Raw genomic sequence first — 18,386 nt, 5'->3', positions numbered from 1 at the left:
CCTCGCAGGTTGGAAGCAGATGCCTGAAGTGAAAGGTCACCCAACCGACTGAAAGCAGAGACTTTCCCCGAAGCAAAAGGTAAAATGGTACACTGGAGTGAATAGTCACCTGGCGGGTTGGTAGTAGACAAATACCAGAATGTAAAAAGGTTATACAGGAAGTAAAAGGTAACCAGGCTGGGCTGGGCTGGAAGCAGCTGCGTGTCCATGGCACGAGAGTGGAGGCAATTACAGAGCATTGAATGTAGGACACAGTGCTTATAGGGTATGGTCAGGAGTCTGAATGTAGGTTGCTCGCTGGAATGTTAAAGCAGGCACGGGCTTACTGAAAAAAAGAAATGGTGTGAAAGGATTGCTTGTAAGTTGGAAATTGTATAAATAAACTAGGACATCAATTCTTCAATAAAGATTAACAGGCGTGGTCTCAGTTTGTGGGACCTGGGTGGGCGACTAAGGTTGGGGATGGGTCTTTGCTATGACCATTGATATTACGGATGTGGTGGAAGAAATTTGTTCAACCCAGCTGAGTTTCGTGCAGGCAGGAAGGCCAAGCGCACTTCAGAGTGTGGTTTTGCGATTTATTGCCAGAACAGCTAGGGGGCATCTGATTAAGAGGATAGGTGCACAGTTTTGTTTCTCAATCACTACACTGCAGCTCCACAATATGCCTACAGAACAAGACGAGGCAACTTTAGTGTGCTGCTTGCCCAATTGCGGGCTGATTGCCTTCTGAAGACACTGGAGGAAATCAGTCTACAGACATGGATCATGAATAACCCCTTTGTTGAGCAATGAGGCAGAGAGGGCAGGAGAGTGCAAGCCCGTAGACCCTTAACTTGCGGAGACTATTCACATTTTGTTCAGTAAATGCTGCACATAAACCAATCAATGAGCAGTTGCTCAAACTAGCAGCTTGACTGCCCGATCCTTTTCTGGGACGGGAGGAATAATTCCAGTCACAATAGCCTGGAACCATGTGGTTACCAGGCTGTCACCTTTTCGGCGAATGGCCTCCGGAAGCACGACAATGGGCATTAGGAAGCCTTTGGCAAGCTTGAGAAATCATTCCATAAACTACGGCAATGTCAGCTATTTCTGCAGGGCATTCTCCATTGAAGGATAGCCCAATTGGCGAAAACACATGGGTATGTAAACTTATGAGAAGAGCGAGACTACAGAGATTCCCCAGAGCCCAGGTATTCTTGTCTGTGGGATGTCAACTGTAGGAAAGTGCCAGTTTTTGACTAAGTGTGCACTGGGTTCCTGCTAATCAGGTACCCTGGGGATGTGTTCTTTCCCTAAAACTGTACCTTTGCACCCCCATTTGGCACCTCTGGCCGCATGCAAGTCCCTTGTAAAAGGCACCATGGGTACCAAGGGGACTAGGAGCAGGGCAGGCCTCTAAGTACTGCAGCACATATTGCACCACCTTTAGGGGTCCTGTACCTTAACACACACACACACACTGCCCTTGCAGGCTGTGTGTTTTGGTGCAGAGAAAAGTGGAGTCAACATGACAGACATACCTGTGGGAAATGCCTAAAATCAACTGCCTATGGGTGCACTATACTACTGGCGAGGGTACAGGTGCATGAACCCTGTACCCCTACAGTGACTAAGTCCATTCTCAGACACTAAGTGCAGTAAAGCCATAAAGAGTATATAGTCTGGGAGTTTGTAATTATGATCTGCACAGCACCAGAATGGCTTTAGTGACTTCTGGGAAGTTTGGTATCAAACTTCTCAGCCAATTAAACCCACACTGATGCTAGCGTGGAATTTAATTTCAAATGCATTCAAAGGGCATTTTAGAGATGCTCCCCTGAAAAACAACGTAACTAGAGTCCTGGCTGGGTGGGATTACTTCGTATTGGCTGCTGAGAAATAAAGTGTGGAAAGTTTATGCATACCCATCAACTAGGTGTCCTTCATGGTGCAACTTGAATTCTCGATAACTAGGACATTTTATATTCATCCACTACTTTTTGAATACAGTAACTTTGCACTATCTTAATACTGTTGAGGCCTTTCAGATATCAAGAGTGCTCACATATTCTCCATAAACAAGTGACACCGAGATTTGAACAGACTAACCGATGTCCAGCGTCCAGAGATCTCCAAGCCTACAGCCACTCATTCCTCCATAAATCACCAGGCGGGATTTCTTGCTGTCCTTCTCCGTATAGACCACGGCGGTGTGAGACTCCCGTGGTGGAGGTAGAATGCCATAAGTGATTGGTATGTCCCAGGTGGCCACACCAGAACCTGGTCTCAGCTCCAAAATGTAAAGGTCATTCAGGTACCTGCGAAAAAACAAACATTACAACATGGCAAAGACTAAAAGGTCATACCCAAACTGAGAACTGCTACAATGAGCAGAAACAAGGTTCACTGTACTGCTCTCATCATTACACAGAACAAGGCAATGGCATAACCAGGAAGGGGTAGCAAATGTCTTCCTTCACCAAACCTTTCCTCCTTAGTTCGCCTGGTAAAGGAGGCTACACAAATCCCAACACTACCTGTGCCTTGAGCAAAAAAGGGGCAAATTTGAAGTAAAGAGATGGACTAGGTTTACAAATGGATTGTAAGCAAGGCCTGGAGTAATTTGCTATAAATTGGTGACCCAGGTGACTGGGAGCTTTGGTTTTGACTAGATTTTGAGTAGATAACCAGCCTTCTGTTAGACTCTCCACATTCGAGCAAATACAAATCAGAGTATGGAAGGTGTGGGCTAAGGGACAAAATGGAGATGCATTGGTTGAGCAGGCTAGCTCCCAGTACTCAAGTGGAGCAAGGCTTATGCGGCCTGATGAATAAACCACCAAGAATTAATCAGCTTTAATCCCCACCCAGAAGCATGGTCCTTCAGTGAAGGCGTTTTACCGTGGAATGTTGTTCTTTGGGTCCTCGCTGTCGTTGGCCAGACCACCAAATAAATAACACTTGTTTCCAACTAAGGAGAAGCTGTGACCCAGTCGAGGACATGGCGGCGGCCCATTCTTGGGGTTTTTTGCCTTCAGCTTTTTCCATTCCCATCTGCTCGCCTAGAAGAAGAAAAAGATCCTGTTTCAGACAATATACTAAAGGAAAACCAACGGGAACTTTTATTAAAAGCAGCAATGGAGATGGCATATAGTGGAAGATGACTGCGTACCTTAAGTGTTGCACAAGTAGGTGTATTACGGGTCCCTACAAATACAACAGTGCAGTACTTGCCTAGCTCTTTAGAGCTGTAAGTTAATGTAAACCTTGGTTATCTGTTCAACTTAATATATGCCTCATCCAGTTTCCCTACCCTTCTCCTCCCATTATCCCCACCTCTGTAACAGCAATCCACCCTACAGCTAACTCACTTCCCGCTTGTTTTTTACAGGTTTCTTTTTTGTTATTCATTTATGCACCTGAAGATGTTCCACAGAGCTATCCCACCTGAAAGCCGGTTCCTTGGCCTCATTCATTACTACTCTTTGCCCTCACTTTCTTTCCCAAATGAATCCTCTTTTTCAACCTTCAAGTAATCAGGGCGGTTGATAAATGGAGCACAAACATGCAATGTGGTCATTGCAGCAAAAGAGGAAACCACTGGGGTACATGCCTAAGCCCGCAAAAAACAGAAAAATTACTCTTACCTGCAGCTCAAACAGGTCGTTGCTGTACTTTCCGTACTCCACCATCCCTCCAAACACCAGTAACCTGGTGCCATCGCACACAAAGCCATATGCCGCACATCCAGGAGGAATATCGCCACGCACGGCTGGGATGAACCATTGGTTTGTAGCTGAAACACAAGGAAATCATTTCTTTGTTAGAACCACTTTTTTCTCCCAATATACAAAATCAAGAGCAGTAGTCTAGGAATTGCCACCAAATCTTATCTTTATTAACAGTAATTATCAGTTCTTACAAAAAATGCCTTCAGCCAAGGCAATAAACCAATAAGTAGGGCTCCTGGTTTTATGGTAGTAATTTTAACATTTCTGTCTATATTTATCCATATTTATTTTTTGTCCATTTTAAATGGTATTTATCCATATTTATTTTGTGTTTTGAGAATAGAGTTCCAAAATGGTTTATTTCCATATTTAAGTCTCAGATCTGAGGTGTAGGAACGTGGATGCCTGTCACATTTGAGCAAATTAAGCAGCCACATATGACAAAACACTAAGCCTAGAGGTACATGTCAGCATTATACTACAAGTATATGTTAACATATGCCTATATTTAAGGAAGTATCATTCAGGTTTTTTTTTTAACTCCCCATGCTGTCTATCTGCTCAGCTTTTGCCTGGAATTCATGAAGGACAGCATGGCAAATCAATCACAGGAAGCACAATTTTCAGTTTTGTTCCGCTTTTGTCTGTATTTATCAATATAAAAACAAGCATTAGAAATGCAATCGGGCTCGGATTTATTTGAGTTTGAGCTAATGGCATTGTAAATGCCAATGTATTGTTGCTATGTGTTATGGAGTGTGTTCATGTGGTGTGTACTGCCAGTGATCTCCTTGTGAGTGTGAGAATATTGCACCACTTGCCTGTGATGTCCTTCTTGTGAGTGTGAGAAGCTTGCACCTCTGCTGCCTGTGGTCTCCTTGTGAGTGTAAGAAGCTTGCACTGCTGCTGCCTGTGATGTCGTTCTTGTGAGTGGGAGAAGATTGCACCTCAGCTGCCTGTGGTCTCCTTGTGAGTGTATGCACTGTCATCGCTAGCCTGTAGATATGCACTGTCATCGCTAGCCTGTAGATATGCTCTGTCATCGCTAGCCTGTAGATATGCATTGTCATCGCTAGCCTGTAGATATGCATTGTCATCGCTAGCCTGTAGATATGCATTGGCTTCGCTAGCCTGTAGATATGCATTGGCTTCGCTAGCCTGTAGATATGCACGGTCATCGCTAGCCTGTAGATATGCACGGTCATCGCTAGCCTGTAGATATGCAGTCATCGGTAGCCTGTAGATATGAAGTGTCATCACTGGCCTGTAATTATGCACTGTCATTGCTAGCCTATATGCACTGTCATCGCTAGCCTGTAGATATGCACTGTCATCGCTAGCCTGTAGATATGCTCTGTCATCGCTAGCCTGTAGATATGCATTGTCATCGCTAGCCTGTAGATATGCATTGTCATCGCTAGCCTGTAGATATGCATTGTCATCGCTAGCCCATAAATATGCATTGTCATCGCTAGCCTGATATGCACTGTCATCGCTAGCCTGTAGATATGCACTGTCATCGCTAGCCTGTAGATATGCTCTGTCATCGCTAGCCTGTAGATATGCACTGTCATCGCTAGCCTGTAGATATGCACTGTCATCGCTAGCCTGTAGATATGCACTGTCATCGCTAGCCTGTAGATATGCACTGTCATCGCTAGCCTGTAGATATGCACTGTCATCGCTAGCCTGTAGATATGCACGGTCATCGCTAGCCTGTAGATATGCACGGTCATCGCTAGCCTGTAGATATGCACTGTCATCGCTAGCCTGTAGATATGCATTGGCTTCACAAGCCTGTAGATATGCACTGTCATCGCTAGCCTGTAGATATGCACTGTCATCGCTAGCCTGTAGATATGCACTGTCATCGCTATCCTGTAGATATGCATTATCATCGCTAGCCTGTAGATATGCATCATCATCGCTAGCCTGTAGATATGCACTGTCATCGCTAGCGTGTAGATATGCACTGTCATCGCTAGCCTGTAGATATGCACCGTCATCGCTAGCCTGTAGATATGCACCGTCATCGCTAGCCTGTAGATATGCACGGTCATCGCTAGCCTGTAGATATGCACGGTCATCGCTAGCCTGTAGATATACATTGGCTTCACAAGCCTGTAGATATGCACTGTCATCGCTAGCCTGTAGATATGCACTGTCATCGCTAGCCTGTAGATATGCACTGTCATCGCTAGCCTGTAGATATGCTCTGTCATCGCTAGCCTGTAGATATGCACTGTCATCGCTAGCCTGTAGATATGCACTGTCATCGCTAGCCTGTAGATATGCATTGGCTTCACAAGCCTGTAGATATGCACTGTCATCGCTAGCCTGTAGATATGCATTATCATCGCTAGCCTGTAGATATGCACTGTCATCGCTAGCCTGTAGATATGCATTGGCTTCACTAGCCTGTAGATATGCACTGTCATCGCTAGCCTGTAGATATGCACGGTCATCGCTAGCCTGTAGATATGCACGGTCATCGCTAGCCTGTAGATATGCACGGTCATCGCTAGCCTGTAGATATGCATTGGCTTCACAAGCCTGTAGATATGCACTGTCATCGGTAGCCTGTAGATATGCTCTGTCATCGCTAGCCTGTAGATATGCATTGTCATCGCTAGCCTGTAGCTATGCATTGGCTTCACTAGCCTGTAGATACGCACTGTCATCGCTAGCCTGTAGATATGCATTGGCTTCACTAGCCTGTAGATATGCACTGTCATCGCTAGCCTGTAGATATGCATGGTCATCGCTAGCCTGTAGATATGCACTGTCATCGCTAGCCTGTAGATATGCACTGTCATCGCTAGCCTGTAGATATGCACTGTCATCGCTAGCCTGTAGATATGCTCCGTCATCGCTAGCCTGTAGATATGCATTGTCATCGCTAGCCTGTAGATATGCATTGTCATCGCTAGCCTGTAGCTATGCATTGGCTTCACTAGCCTGTAGATATGGACTGTCATCGCTAGCCTGTAGATATGCACTGTCATCGCTAGCCTGTAGATATGCACTGTCTTCACTAGCCTGTAGATATGCTCTGGCTTCACTAGCCTGTAGATATGCACTGTCATCGCTAGCCTGTAGATATGCACGGTCATCGCTAGCCTGTAGATATGCACGGTCATCGCTAGCCTGTAGATATGCACTGTCATCGCTAGCCTGTAGATATGCATTGGCTTCACAAGCCTGTAGATATGCACTGTCATCGGTAGCCTGTAGATATGCTCTGTCATCGCTAGCCTGTAGATATGCATTGTCATCGCTAGCCTGTAGCTATGCATTGGCTTCACTAGCCTGTAGATACGCACTGTCATCGCTAGCCTGTAGATATGCACTGTCATCGCTAGCCTGTAGATATGCACTGTCATCGCTAGCCTGTAGATATGCACTGTCATCGCTAGCCTGTAGATATGCACTGTCATCGCTAGCCTGTAGATATGCATTATCATCGCTAGCCTGTAGATATGCATCATCATCGCTAGCCTGTAGATATGCACTGTCATCGCTAGCCTGTAGATATGCACTGTCATCGCTAGCCTGTAGATATGCACCGTCATCGCTAGCCTGTAGATATGCACCGTCATCGCTAGCCTGTAGATATGCACGGTCATCGCTAGCCTGTAGATATGCACGGTCATCGCTAGCCTGTAGATATGCACGGTCATCGCTAGCCTGTAGATATACATTGGCTTCACAAGCCTGTAGATATGCACTGTCATCGCTAGCCTGTAGATATGCACTGTCATCGCTAGCTTGTAGATATGCATTATCATCGCTAGCCTGTAGATATGCACTGTCATCGCTAGCCTGTAGATATGCACTGTCATCGCTAGCCTGTAGATATGCACTGTCATCGCTAGCCTGTAGATATGCACTGTCATCGCTAGCCTGTAGATATGCACTGTCATCGCTAGCCTGTAGATATGCACTGTCATCACTAGCCTGTAGATATGCACTGTCATCGCTAGCCTGTAGATATGCATTATCATCGCTAGCCTGTAGATATGCACTGTCATCGCTAGCCTGTAGATATGCACCGTCATCGCTAGCCTGTAGATATGCACGGTCATCGCTAGCCTGTAGATATGCACGGTCATCGCTAGCCTGTAGATATACATTGGCTTCACAAGCCTGTAGATATGCACTGTCATCGGTAGCCTGTAGATATGCTCTGTCATCGCTAGCCTGTAGATATGCATTGGCTTCACTAGCCTGTAGATATGCACTGTCATCGCTAGCCTGTAGATATGCACCGTCATCGCTAGCCTGTAGATATGCACGGTCATCGCTAGCCTGTAGATATGCACGGTCATCGCTAGCCTGTAGATATACATTGGCTTCACAAGCCTGTAGATATGCACTGTCATCGGTAGCCTGTAGATATGCTCTGTCATCGCTAGCCTGTAGATATGCATTGGCTTCACTAGCCTGTAGATATGCACTGTCATCGCTAGCCTGTAGATATGCACGGTCATCGCTAGCCTGTAGATATGCACGGTCATCGCTAGCCTGTAGATATGCATTGGCTTCACAAGCCTGTAGATATGCACTGTCATCGGTAGCCTGTAGATATGCTCTGTCATCGCTAGCCTGTAGATATGCATTGTCATCGCTAGCCTGTAGCTATGCATTGGCTTCACTAGCCTGTAGATACGCACTGTCATCGCTAGCCTGTAGATATGCATTGGCTTCACTAGCCTGTAGATATGCACTGTCATCGCTAGCCTGTAGATATGCATGGTCATCGCTAGCCTGTAGATATGCACTGTCATCGCTAGCCTGTAGATATGCACTGTCATCGCTAGCCTGTAGATATGCACTGTCATCGGTAGCCTGTAGATATGCTCCGTCATCGCTAGCCTGTAGATATGCATTGTCATCGCTAGCCTGTAGATATGCATTGTCATCGCTAGCCTGTAGCTATGCATTGGCTTCACTAGCCTGTAGATATGGACTGTCATCGCTAGCCTGTAGATACGCACTGTCATCGCTAGCCTGTAGATATGCACTGTCATCGCTAGCCTGTAGATATGCACTGTCATCGCTAGCCTGTAGATATGCATTGGCTTCACTAGCCTGTAGATATGCACTGTCATCGCTAGCCTGTAAATATGCACGGTCATCGCTAGCCTGTAGATATGCACTGTCATCGCTAGCCTGTAGATATGCATTGGCTTCACAAGCCTGTAGATATGCACTGTCATCGGTAGCCTGTAGATATGCTCTGTCATCGCTAGCCTGTAGATATGCATTGTCATCGCTAGCCTGTAGCTATGCATTGGCTTCACTAGCCTGTAGATACGCACTGTCATCGCTAGCCTGTAGATATGCATTGGCTTCACTAGCCTGTAGATATCCACGGTCATCGCTAGCCTGTAGATATGCACTGTCATCGCTAGCCTGTAGATAAGCATTGGCTTCACAAGCCTGTAGATATGCACTGTCATCGGTAGCCTGTAGATATGCACTGTCATCGGTAGCCTGTAGATATGCTCTGTCATCGCTAGCCTGTAGATATGCATCGTCATCGCTAGCCTGTAGCTATGCATTGGCTTCACTAGCCTGTAGATATGCACTGTCATCGCTAGCCTGTAGATATGCACTGTCATCGCTAGCCTGTAGATATGCACTGTCATCGCTAGCCTGTAGATATGCATTATCATCGCTAGCCTGTAGCTATGCATTGGCTTCACTAGCCTGTAGATATGGACTGTCATCGCTAGCCTGTAGATATGCACTGTCATCGCTAGCCTGTAGATATGCTCTGTCATCGCTAGCCTGTAGATATGCACTGTCATCGCTAGCCTGTAGATATGCACGGTCATCGCTAGCCTGTAGATATGCACGGTCATCGCTAGCCTGTAGATATGCACTGTCATTGCTAGCCTGTAGATATGCATTGGCTTCACAAGCCTGTAGATATGCACTGTCATCGGTAGCCTGTAGATATGCTCTGTCATCGCTAGCCTGTAGATATGCACTGTCATCGCTAGCCTGTAGATATGCATTATCATCGCTAGCCTGTAGCTATGCATTGGCTTCACTAGCCTGTAGATATGCACTGTCATCGCTAGCCTGTAGATATGCTCTGTCATCGCTAGCCTGTAGATATGCATTGGCTTCACTAGCCTGTAGATATGCACTGTCATCGCTAGCCTGTAGATATGCACGGTCATCGCTAGCCTGTAGATATGCACTGTCATCGCTAGCCTGTAGATATGCATTGGCTTCACAAGCCTGTAGATATGCACTGTCATCGGTAGCCTGTAGATATGCTCTGTCATCGCTAGCCTGTAGATATGCATTGTCATCGCTAGCCTGTAGCTATGCATTGGCTTCACTAGCCTGTAGATACGCACTGTCATCGCTAGCCTGTAGATATGCATTGGCTTCACTAGCCTGTAGATATGCACGGTCATCGCTAGCCTGTAGATATCCACGGTCTTTGCTAGCCTGTAGATATGCACTGTCATCGCTAGCCTGTAGATAAGCATTGGCTTCACAAGCCTGTAGATATGCACTGTCATCGGTAGCCTGTAGATATGCACTGTCATCGGTAGCCTGTAGATATGCTCTGTCATCGCTAGCCTGTAGATATGCATTGTCATCGCTAGCCTGTAGATATGCATCGTCATCGCTAGCCTGTAGCTATGCATTGGCTTCACTAGCCTGTAGATATGCACTGTCATCGCTAGCCTGTAGATATGCACTGTCATCGCTAGCCTGTAGATATGCACTGTCATCGCTAGCCTGTAGATATGCACTGTCATCGCTAGCCTGTAGATATGCTCTGTCATCGCTAGCCTGTAGATATGCATTGGCTTCACTAGCCTGTAGATATGCACTGTCATCGCTAGCCTGTAGCAGGACCCCTTTCTGAATTCTTTTCTTTTTTTGAACACATAAGAGCTCGGAAGCTCCACCCCCCACTTCGTGGAGGCGTAGGCCCGAGCCCTAAAAAGGTTTCACATAAGGGCCAACAAAGCTGAAAACAAAGAGGAAGAAAGGTCTACTAGGAAACGACAGTAAATAGAAATAGCTACAAGTGCCTTTTAGATGGCAAAATCACACGTGGGTATTTAAATCGTCTCTTCAGTCGCAAAACTCCTGATCTATAAGGACCCGTGGGTGACTAATAAAGGAAAAAAGTTCTGCTTGGGATTCAGGCACAGTATATTTTGAGTCTTTTTGCATCCTGAACAAGTTATCATAGTATGATCAAGAGATGGCTCCTTAGCTACTCTCCTCGGGAATGGTTTGGATAAGAAGGTTGCGGTTATTAAAAAGAAAGTGGACAGAACCTCCTTTATTAAGCACAAAATCTGAAAAAAAGCAACAGGTGCACACAATAAGTCATAATAACCAGGAGATACTTCATGTACAATGTATAAGGCAACTGGAATCGAGTTGATGTGTAAAGGGAACATTAGGCCAATTTTCAGAAAGATTTTGTATTAATACCTCTATCTAAAAACAATAACAATACCTAAATATTTTGAAAAAACAGGACATGTTTCGTATGTCAAATTTAGCTCATATTTTCAGGTGCAGTTTCTGATCAGATTCGTTTTTGCAAGCTGTAACTGTTTATTACATTACATTGTAGGGTTAGGGTATCAACAAATGCCAAAACGGTAGGCGTTGAAAATCACAAGCAAAAATACATATGGTACGACAATCTGTGCCCGCCACAGAGACCAGATGGGTGGCAGGGAATGACAGCAACATAGAGACGTTTGCAATCAGCACGCATACAATGATGAAATTTGACCTCTAACAATATAGTCTATAGGCAAGCCAAACTATTTGATAACAAAACCCAGATTCCTAGAGAATTTTGGCAATATTCTTTGCCTGGGCTATTCAAGCCAGTGAATAGGAAAATCAAGTTGGGCTTTCAGAGTGACTGACAATCCTGCACGCAAGTTCCACTGAAAGCCATGTAAATTCATTGTGTATATCCTGGATATCCAACTGTGCCCAACCCTACAATCTACCATGCGTAAATAGGAGGGCAGCCCTAAATACATGGTGCAATGTTTAGTTCTGCAAAATCCCTGGGTATTATCAAAGCTCATCTCAAATCTGTCATCAGTCACCCGTACGACAAGGTTCACTTAACTGACGTTACACTCAAACAGGCAGGTGTGAGCTGGGAACAACAAATAAAAAGTTCAGATGAATAAGCAAACTCACTCCCATTAATCAACACACCCTTGCAAGAGGAAAAAAGACGCCACAGCATTACTGTAAACACACGAGAATACTAGTGTCATTTTACACTGCTCGGTTCCACATTTCTTAATACCGCATGTTCTGGAAAAGCGTAGTTGCAACTCATGCGTTCCCAATAGGTGCCCACACAATCTTTCGTAGAATTCGACTCTTCGCTCATGGTCATTCACTTGTCAAAGAATCCCATATCCAAAAACAGAATAGAAACAACAACAAAAAATAGATTGCGGTGCACATTTAATTTATTTAACTATCAGTTACAAAGACTTTTATACTACAAGTGATTAACTGTTATCCCTGACCCCTCCCGCATTTGCCTGCTCTCCTCGGGAGATCCATACCTTCAACAAGAGCCCACTGCAAGGAACAGGACAGCCATTCGACACAGTCTACGATTTTACAAAGACCCCTCGCGCCTGGAAAAATATGCCCCATACAGCGCATGCGGACACTCACTGAAGAGATCAGATGACTTTTTTGTATGCAATGCAATGGTGAACGCGCTCGCACCATCTGGATTGCATTACACGGGCACTCTGACAGCTCCTAATTAAGATTAATAGGTCTCCCGTGCGCGAAACCGCCGAAAATATGCCAAATCGGGCACGCGTACATTACATATAGCCTATCACGTCAACGCTACTAAATAGACAGCACAGCGAAGACGAATCACTACGCAGATGCCATAAAAAACTAAGGAATGTGCCAGCCGGACCCCTTTCTGAATTCTTTTTTTTTTTTTGAACGCATAAGAGTTCGGAAGCTCCGCCCCCCACTTCGTGGAGGCGTAGGCCCGAGCCCTAAAAAAGTAAAAACTGAAAACTGGGAGCCTTAAAACACAAGTCCCAAGCCAGCACTCCCTTCAAAAGCACTGTTTAAATCTCAGATATAGATTTATCTAAATATACACACCTACACAAACTCATAATAGAAAGACTGAGGCAACTGAAACAAAAAAAAAAAACAATAGCTAGATAATAAGGATATGCTCTCCTTTAGAAGGACAAACTCTCCACAGTGGCAGTAGTAGGTCATACAGCAATCTAATCTGTACACCACATAGCAACCAGTCAGCCATGTCATGTGTGATATAACTTACACAAATCATACATATATTTGCATTAACTGATAATCTTAAAAATTACAACGAATGTATGCAGAATAACCTTGGCCGACCACTCACTATCCAGATTCCCACTCTGATTTGTGTCAATCCGATAAGGCCTAAGCTACTCACTAGTCTTCCTGCATGACCCAGAAATAGCAAGTACACCCAACGCTAGCTTTATTTTCAGCGTGCCACCTAGGGCTTCTGCCTGGAAGAATGGACAGTGAATTTCAACAAAAATATGTTGATTCAGCCCATTTAATTCCTGCCACTTCCAAGCCAATAAGGCGTTCACTGCAGCAGGGCTACACTTGGCAAACGTGTAGAAGAGTTACAATTTGGCTTAGCAGTAACCCTCCCAGTCTGCGACACTTGAGGCTCCCAATGGAGCTAATCACTAGGACCAGACCTCCCAGCTAATATAGGTCACAGGATTGTCAGAGTTAGTGCTCCATTGAATCTAGAACCCCCTGAAGATTAGGGTTATGGCTACAATCAAGTCACTTGACTGTAAAAGGGCTAGGTTCTTTGGCTCTAGGCCACCGGACAACAAGTGAGTTCCCACTTATTTAAGCAGAATGTAGGGTGTCCAGGTTAAGTGTGCTGTGCGTTAGAGGCCACAGTCAAACACTACCTCTCCACCTCAAGACCACCAGTAAACAACCACCGAGCAAAGGTCAATGGGATCCAGGGCTAAATGGGATAATAACCAATGTCCGTCCTACTGCGGACTACAAGATGAAGGACTAAGCAGTTCCCACCCCATTCAAATCTGTGCCACCACTTGACAGGTCTGCATTGTCCAGCATTTCGTCCATCAATTGTTTCATTTGCATAGGTCACCACAGATATAATGTAAAAATGCCAAGAAGCGCAGTCACTTCCGAGCTCTGCTTTGCGACATTCAGTGTGTCAGTGGTGTTGCAGGGTAAAGGATGTTGCAGGGTAAAGGAGCAGCTTTCCAGCCAAACTTGGGAAGAAACCAGAGTTCCCTGCTTCCTTTTTTGAAAGCATATAATGTATGAAATTTCCTGTGAAACCATGTAGGTATTAACAGCCCCCCTAACAAGCGACTCACTATTACCTTCCCATTCGTATTCCAGTCCAATTCCTTATGCATGAGCAGTTGACCTGCTCCACAGAAATTATACCTAGCAGAGGTCAATACTTACCCCAACATGGCACTGCCTACCCAGCACACATGAAAGGGAAAGCATGTCACAAGAACATACTGTTCTCTTTCTGTGCTGCAGAAAATATTACCTAACAAGGGTTGGTAAGATGGTCATGCTTTTGGTTTAAGGTTTTCACATGTTTTTGCTTATGGTGAGAATTGTTTAGCAGTTTGTGTTTAGGAGACATGGCCGCCCTGCACAGCAGATGTTGGTCAGCGTTTCTGGGCTGCGGCGCCAAGCGTTCTTTCGCCCATTCTTACTCCCCGCAGACCGGTGGTTCCACAGCGGGCATAGGTTTGCATTTGAATCCCGCCAAAGTTTAAGGCGTGTAACAATCCAGCAGTTTTTATTTTTACTCAACAAGTGCAGCTGCACGCTTCTGGCAGTTTTTCCTTTCTGACTAAATGCTGACACATTGGCTTTTTCATGCACATTTAATTTACTGCTCAGGGTGCCTTCTTTTGGCATTCTTGGATTTTTGTGCTGTTTTAGGTTTTGCCCTTCGCCTTGCTATAGCAGGTTGGGCTTACTTTTTTTTGGGGGGGGGGGTCCTCTGTGGAAGGTTCGCACTCTCAGGGTTATGTGCTTGAGTCACCTCTTTCACGCTATTTTTTGTGCGGTTTTTCTGGACAGTCGCTCCTGTCTGCAGCACCCAGCATTGGCAGACCGGGCATGCGCGTTCTAGCAGAGTGTTTCAACTGTTTTTGGTGTATCCTGCCTGTATTGTTCTGCATTAGCAAGCAGGCCCTGGGGGGACTCCAGATTTGGAAAATTAGAGCCCCTTACCCATTGCGCTCGGCATTATCAGGCAGTCTTGGGGGACTCCGTGTACTGTTCGCCCTGCTGTTGTGAGCATATTGATGGTTTCCCTCTCACAGGGACTCGCAAAGCGGTCCGTACGGCGAGAGGGCCAGGTATGCTGTGGCCAGTTTTGTTGCCACACCAACCTGCACGGAGCGCAAGTAACTTTGTTCAGTTGGCTTCACCACATGTCCGGCCACTCTGGATGCCATCATGTATATCGCAGGAAGTGGCATTTGCGGACTAATGTTTTTGGCATACAGGGTATTCGGAGGGGTTGTTGGATTGTGGCTGGTGTTACGATGGAGCCAGGTCCTTCTGTGCATTCTTCATAGCCTTTCATACCGGCTGTGATGGAGTCTGCGGAGGAGGTGGCCTTTGAGGCACGGGCAACCACCACTTCAAGTCCCCATGCAGGATGTGTCTGTGCCTGAAGGGAACATGGGGAGGGAGAGCCAGAGGGGTCATTATGTTCATGGTTTAGATCTGGCAGACCTACTAAGGCATCTTAGTGAGTTTCCGATCATCTAGCGTATCGGCTGATGCAGATTTTGATCGTTTTTTGGCCTCAAATTGGCAAGTTGAGCCGGAGATTGTACACTTACATAATGCTATTTGCGCCAGGTCTGGCGGCTTAGAAGACCGATGCAACCACTGAGGGGGACCTGCGTTTGACCTCCTGGTCTTAGGTTCTTATCCCAGAAGGACCCCCTCAGCCTTTCATCCTTTTGAGGTAACAAAAAACATCTGCTATTTAGCGCCAAGATACAGTTCTGGGAGGATATGCGCTTTACAAATACACGTTTGTTATACGGGTGCTGTTGCATGTATGAAAGGTGGTGGACAAATCCTTTCCCATGATTTCTTTCAAGGTGATGTCCTGTAGACGTTTGCAGCTGCATATCCATCTGTGGCGTTCTCCAACATTGGGGTCTAGTCGCCCAGGTTTTGAGACATGGGTTCCAATCACTCGCCAAGTTTGGCATTATAGCAAGGGGCATAGTCCAGGGGAGTCTCTCCATTTTTCCATCTGGTAGGCCTTGGACCCGGTTTGAGCTGCTCTGTTGCATTTGCTCCTATCACTCGGGGGTCTCGGGGTGAGTATTCAGATGCTCAAGTGAGTAAGACGCACAGGTCTGTGGTTTATTATTTTTAATGTTTTATAGAGCGCGAACTTGACACTTTAGGGTATCAGAGCGCTTTACAAAGTCAGAGAGTTATACAATAGGCAGGAAATCACAAGAATACTGTACATTAGGGGGGAGGGGGTCGTGGGTACCAGAGGGATGGAGGAATACAAGGATAACATTCCAATTACAATTACTGAAGACAGACCCCCGGTTTCTTGGCGGGGCGAGGTCGCAGGATGAGGGCAGTAGTCTCTGAGGTGGTTGTGGAACGGGTTTAGCCAAGGAATTTACCCATGAGGAAGGATTTAGCCTCCTTTTTGGGTTTCGCCTGCCGAAGGCTGCGCTCTGCGCAGCTCTTCAGCGCAGGTGAAATCCTATGTCGTCAATAAGGACTCCTGGAACGTCCCCCGGCTCTCATTGGTTAGCTCCATAAATGGAGGCTAGCCATTGAGTGCCGGATCTGTCCATCAAGGCTGGACCAGATTCGGGGGCGTTCCGGAGATTTTTTCCCAGGGCGGAGTTACGTTTTTTCCCGTTCCCTCCCCTTTCCCGCCGTCCGTGTCCTCTCCCGCCCCCCTCCCGTCGTCCGTGTTCTCTCCCGTCCTCCGTGTTCTCTCCCGCCCCCCTCCCGTCCTCCGTGTTCTCTCCCGCCCCCCTCCCGTCCTCCGTGTTCTCTCCCGCCCACCGTGTTCTCTCCCGCCCCCCTCCCGTCCTCCGTGTTCTCTCCCGCCCCCCTCCCGTCCTCCGTGTTCTCTCCCGCACAGTTTTCAGTTCGCTGACAGCTGCCTGTCCTCTGACGTCACCCTGTCTGCACGTGCCCCTTCATTAGCAGGGTTAGACTCCTGAGCAAGTGTACGGCTAGCCTGGAGGATACGTCTTCAACCAGAGTAACGATGTACACAGATTTATCAAATACATTATGTAAAGTAACCGAAAGTGATTGATATCAGAACGTTTTGCTTTCACTGTACACGGCTCAGCAGATTAACTCCACGTTCTACCCAGATTTAGTCGAAAAATAAACTAGCAACAATTCATCTTCCCGTCAAAAAAAACGTATGGTTGGGCACATTCATTATCGCCGAATGCATCGTTATGGATAACTTCTTAAATTGTCCCCAGCGGGCTAGCCGTAGGAACGCTGCGCCCGGGTCCCGGAAGCTCCGGCAGCTGGTTAATGACGGCCACAGGTGAGGAAGACATCCTATCAAGCCGCTGCTCACAAGGGCTGCAGCTGTGTCACGCGCTGCATTGTCTGCGCACGTCCCTTCCCGGTGGGGCTGCACCCGCAGAGCGCCACTTCAGTCACGGTGATCTCGTGGGCAGCGCAAGGTGGCGGCACCGTTCGTTATCCTGGTTCCCCGCCTGGAGACAGTTTGATCTCAATAGCTCGCAATTGCAGTCGCTGAGACGCAGGAAGCAGGTCAGCTCGCCCTGCTGCAACGTCTCATAACAAACGTCCAGGTTCTGAGAGCCTGTAAGATCTGTGCGCCGCTTCCTCGCTGTTGTTATGAACTCGTTAAATCTGGAATCTCGCTCCTGCATTGTCCTTTTCCTTCTTTTGTAGACTTTGGCTAAAAATAAAACTGCGAGAAAACGTGCATTGTCTACTTAAATTAAATGAATTTCCCTCCTCCATCAAAATGCTCCAATTGTATAAAAAAAATAGATTACTTAACTGTTGAGCGGGTGACGGGAGGGGTCATCTGGTGAAGGTTGCAGAGAGGGCATAAGCCCCCATCAAAACATTCCGATTTTCAGTGAACATTTCGGAGCTGGGCCTGTGGAAGGAGCCCCGGGCTGTGGCCGAGAGAGCGGCCGGCCCCTTGCTTCGGAGATTTTCGATCTCAATGCTATTATATTCACCTGAGCTCTCGCTCGCCTCTATGAATGCCTTGCGTCTTTTCCCATTTTAACACTTCTAGCTTTTTCCTTAAGGTTAAATCGGCTATTTGCAGAGTCCCCTCCCGAGTCCAGGCCCCTCTGTACACCGTACAGGCGTACACGGGCGCTGTGCCCGTGACCTATCTATAGCTGCCTCCCGGGCCTGCTTTGCGAGGGTATTATGTGCGTGCCCCACCCCTCGGGGATGAACCAACAGCTTGGGGGTGATGGGGGCTCTTGACAAAGGACAATTGTCACCGCCCGCGCCCCTCCTCTGCCGCCAGGCCCCTCTCGCCGGGCAGCCTCCTTTTATAGTCAGCCG

General features: G+C 46.7%; 1 protein-coding gene across 1 annotated transcript in view; it reads right to left on the bottom strand.

The window, feature by feature from the left end:
- The window catches only part of HCFC1 (host cell factor C1), a 167,851-nt gene that overhangs the window by 116,537 nt on the left and 32,928 nt on the right, over window positions 1-18,386 (bottom strand). The window contains exons 2-4 of the mRNA XM_078664604.1: window positions 3,633-3,781; window positions 2,887-3,047; window positions 2,095-2,303 (exon numbers count right to left, since the gene is read on the bottom strand). Coding sequence (XP_078520730.1) covers window positions 2,095-2,303; window positions 2,887-3,047; window positions 3,633-3,781 — 519 coding nt within the window. The remainder of the gene's footprint in view (window positions 1-2,094; window positions 2,304-2,886; window positions 3,048-3,632; window positions 3,782-18,386) is intronic.

This window comes from Lissotriton helveticus, chromosome 10, assembly GCF_964261635.1.
Source record: "Lissotriton helveticus chromosome 10, aLisHel1.1, whole genome shotgun sequence".
Classification (NCBI taxonomy): Eukaryota; Metazoa; Chordata; class Amphibia; order Caudata; family Salamandridae; genus Lissotriton; species Lissotriton helveticus.
The sequence above is the reverse complement of the archived record's forward strand: the minus strand, read 5'-3'. Positions and strand labels throughout refer to the sequence as shown.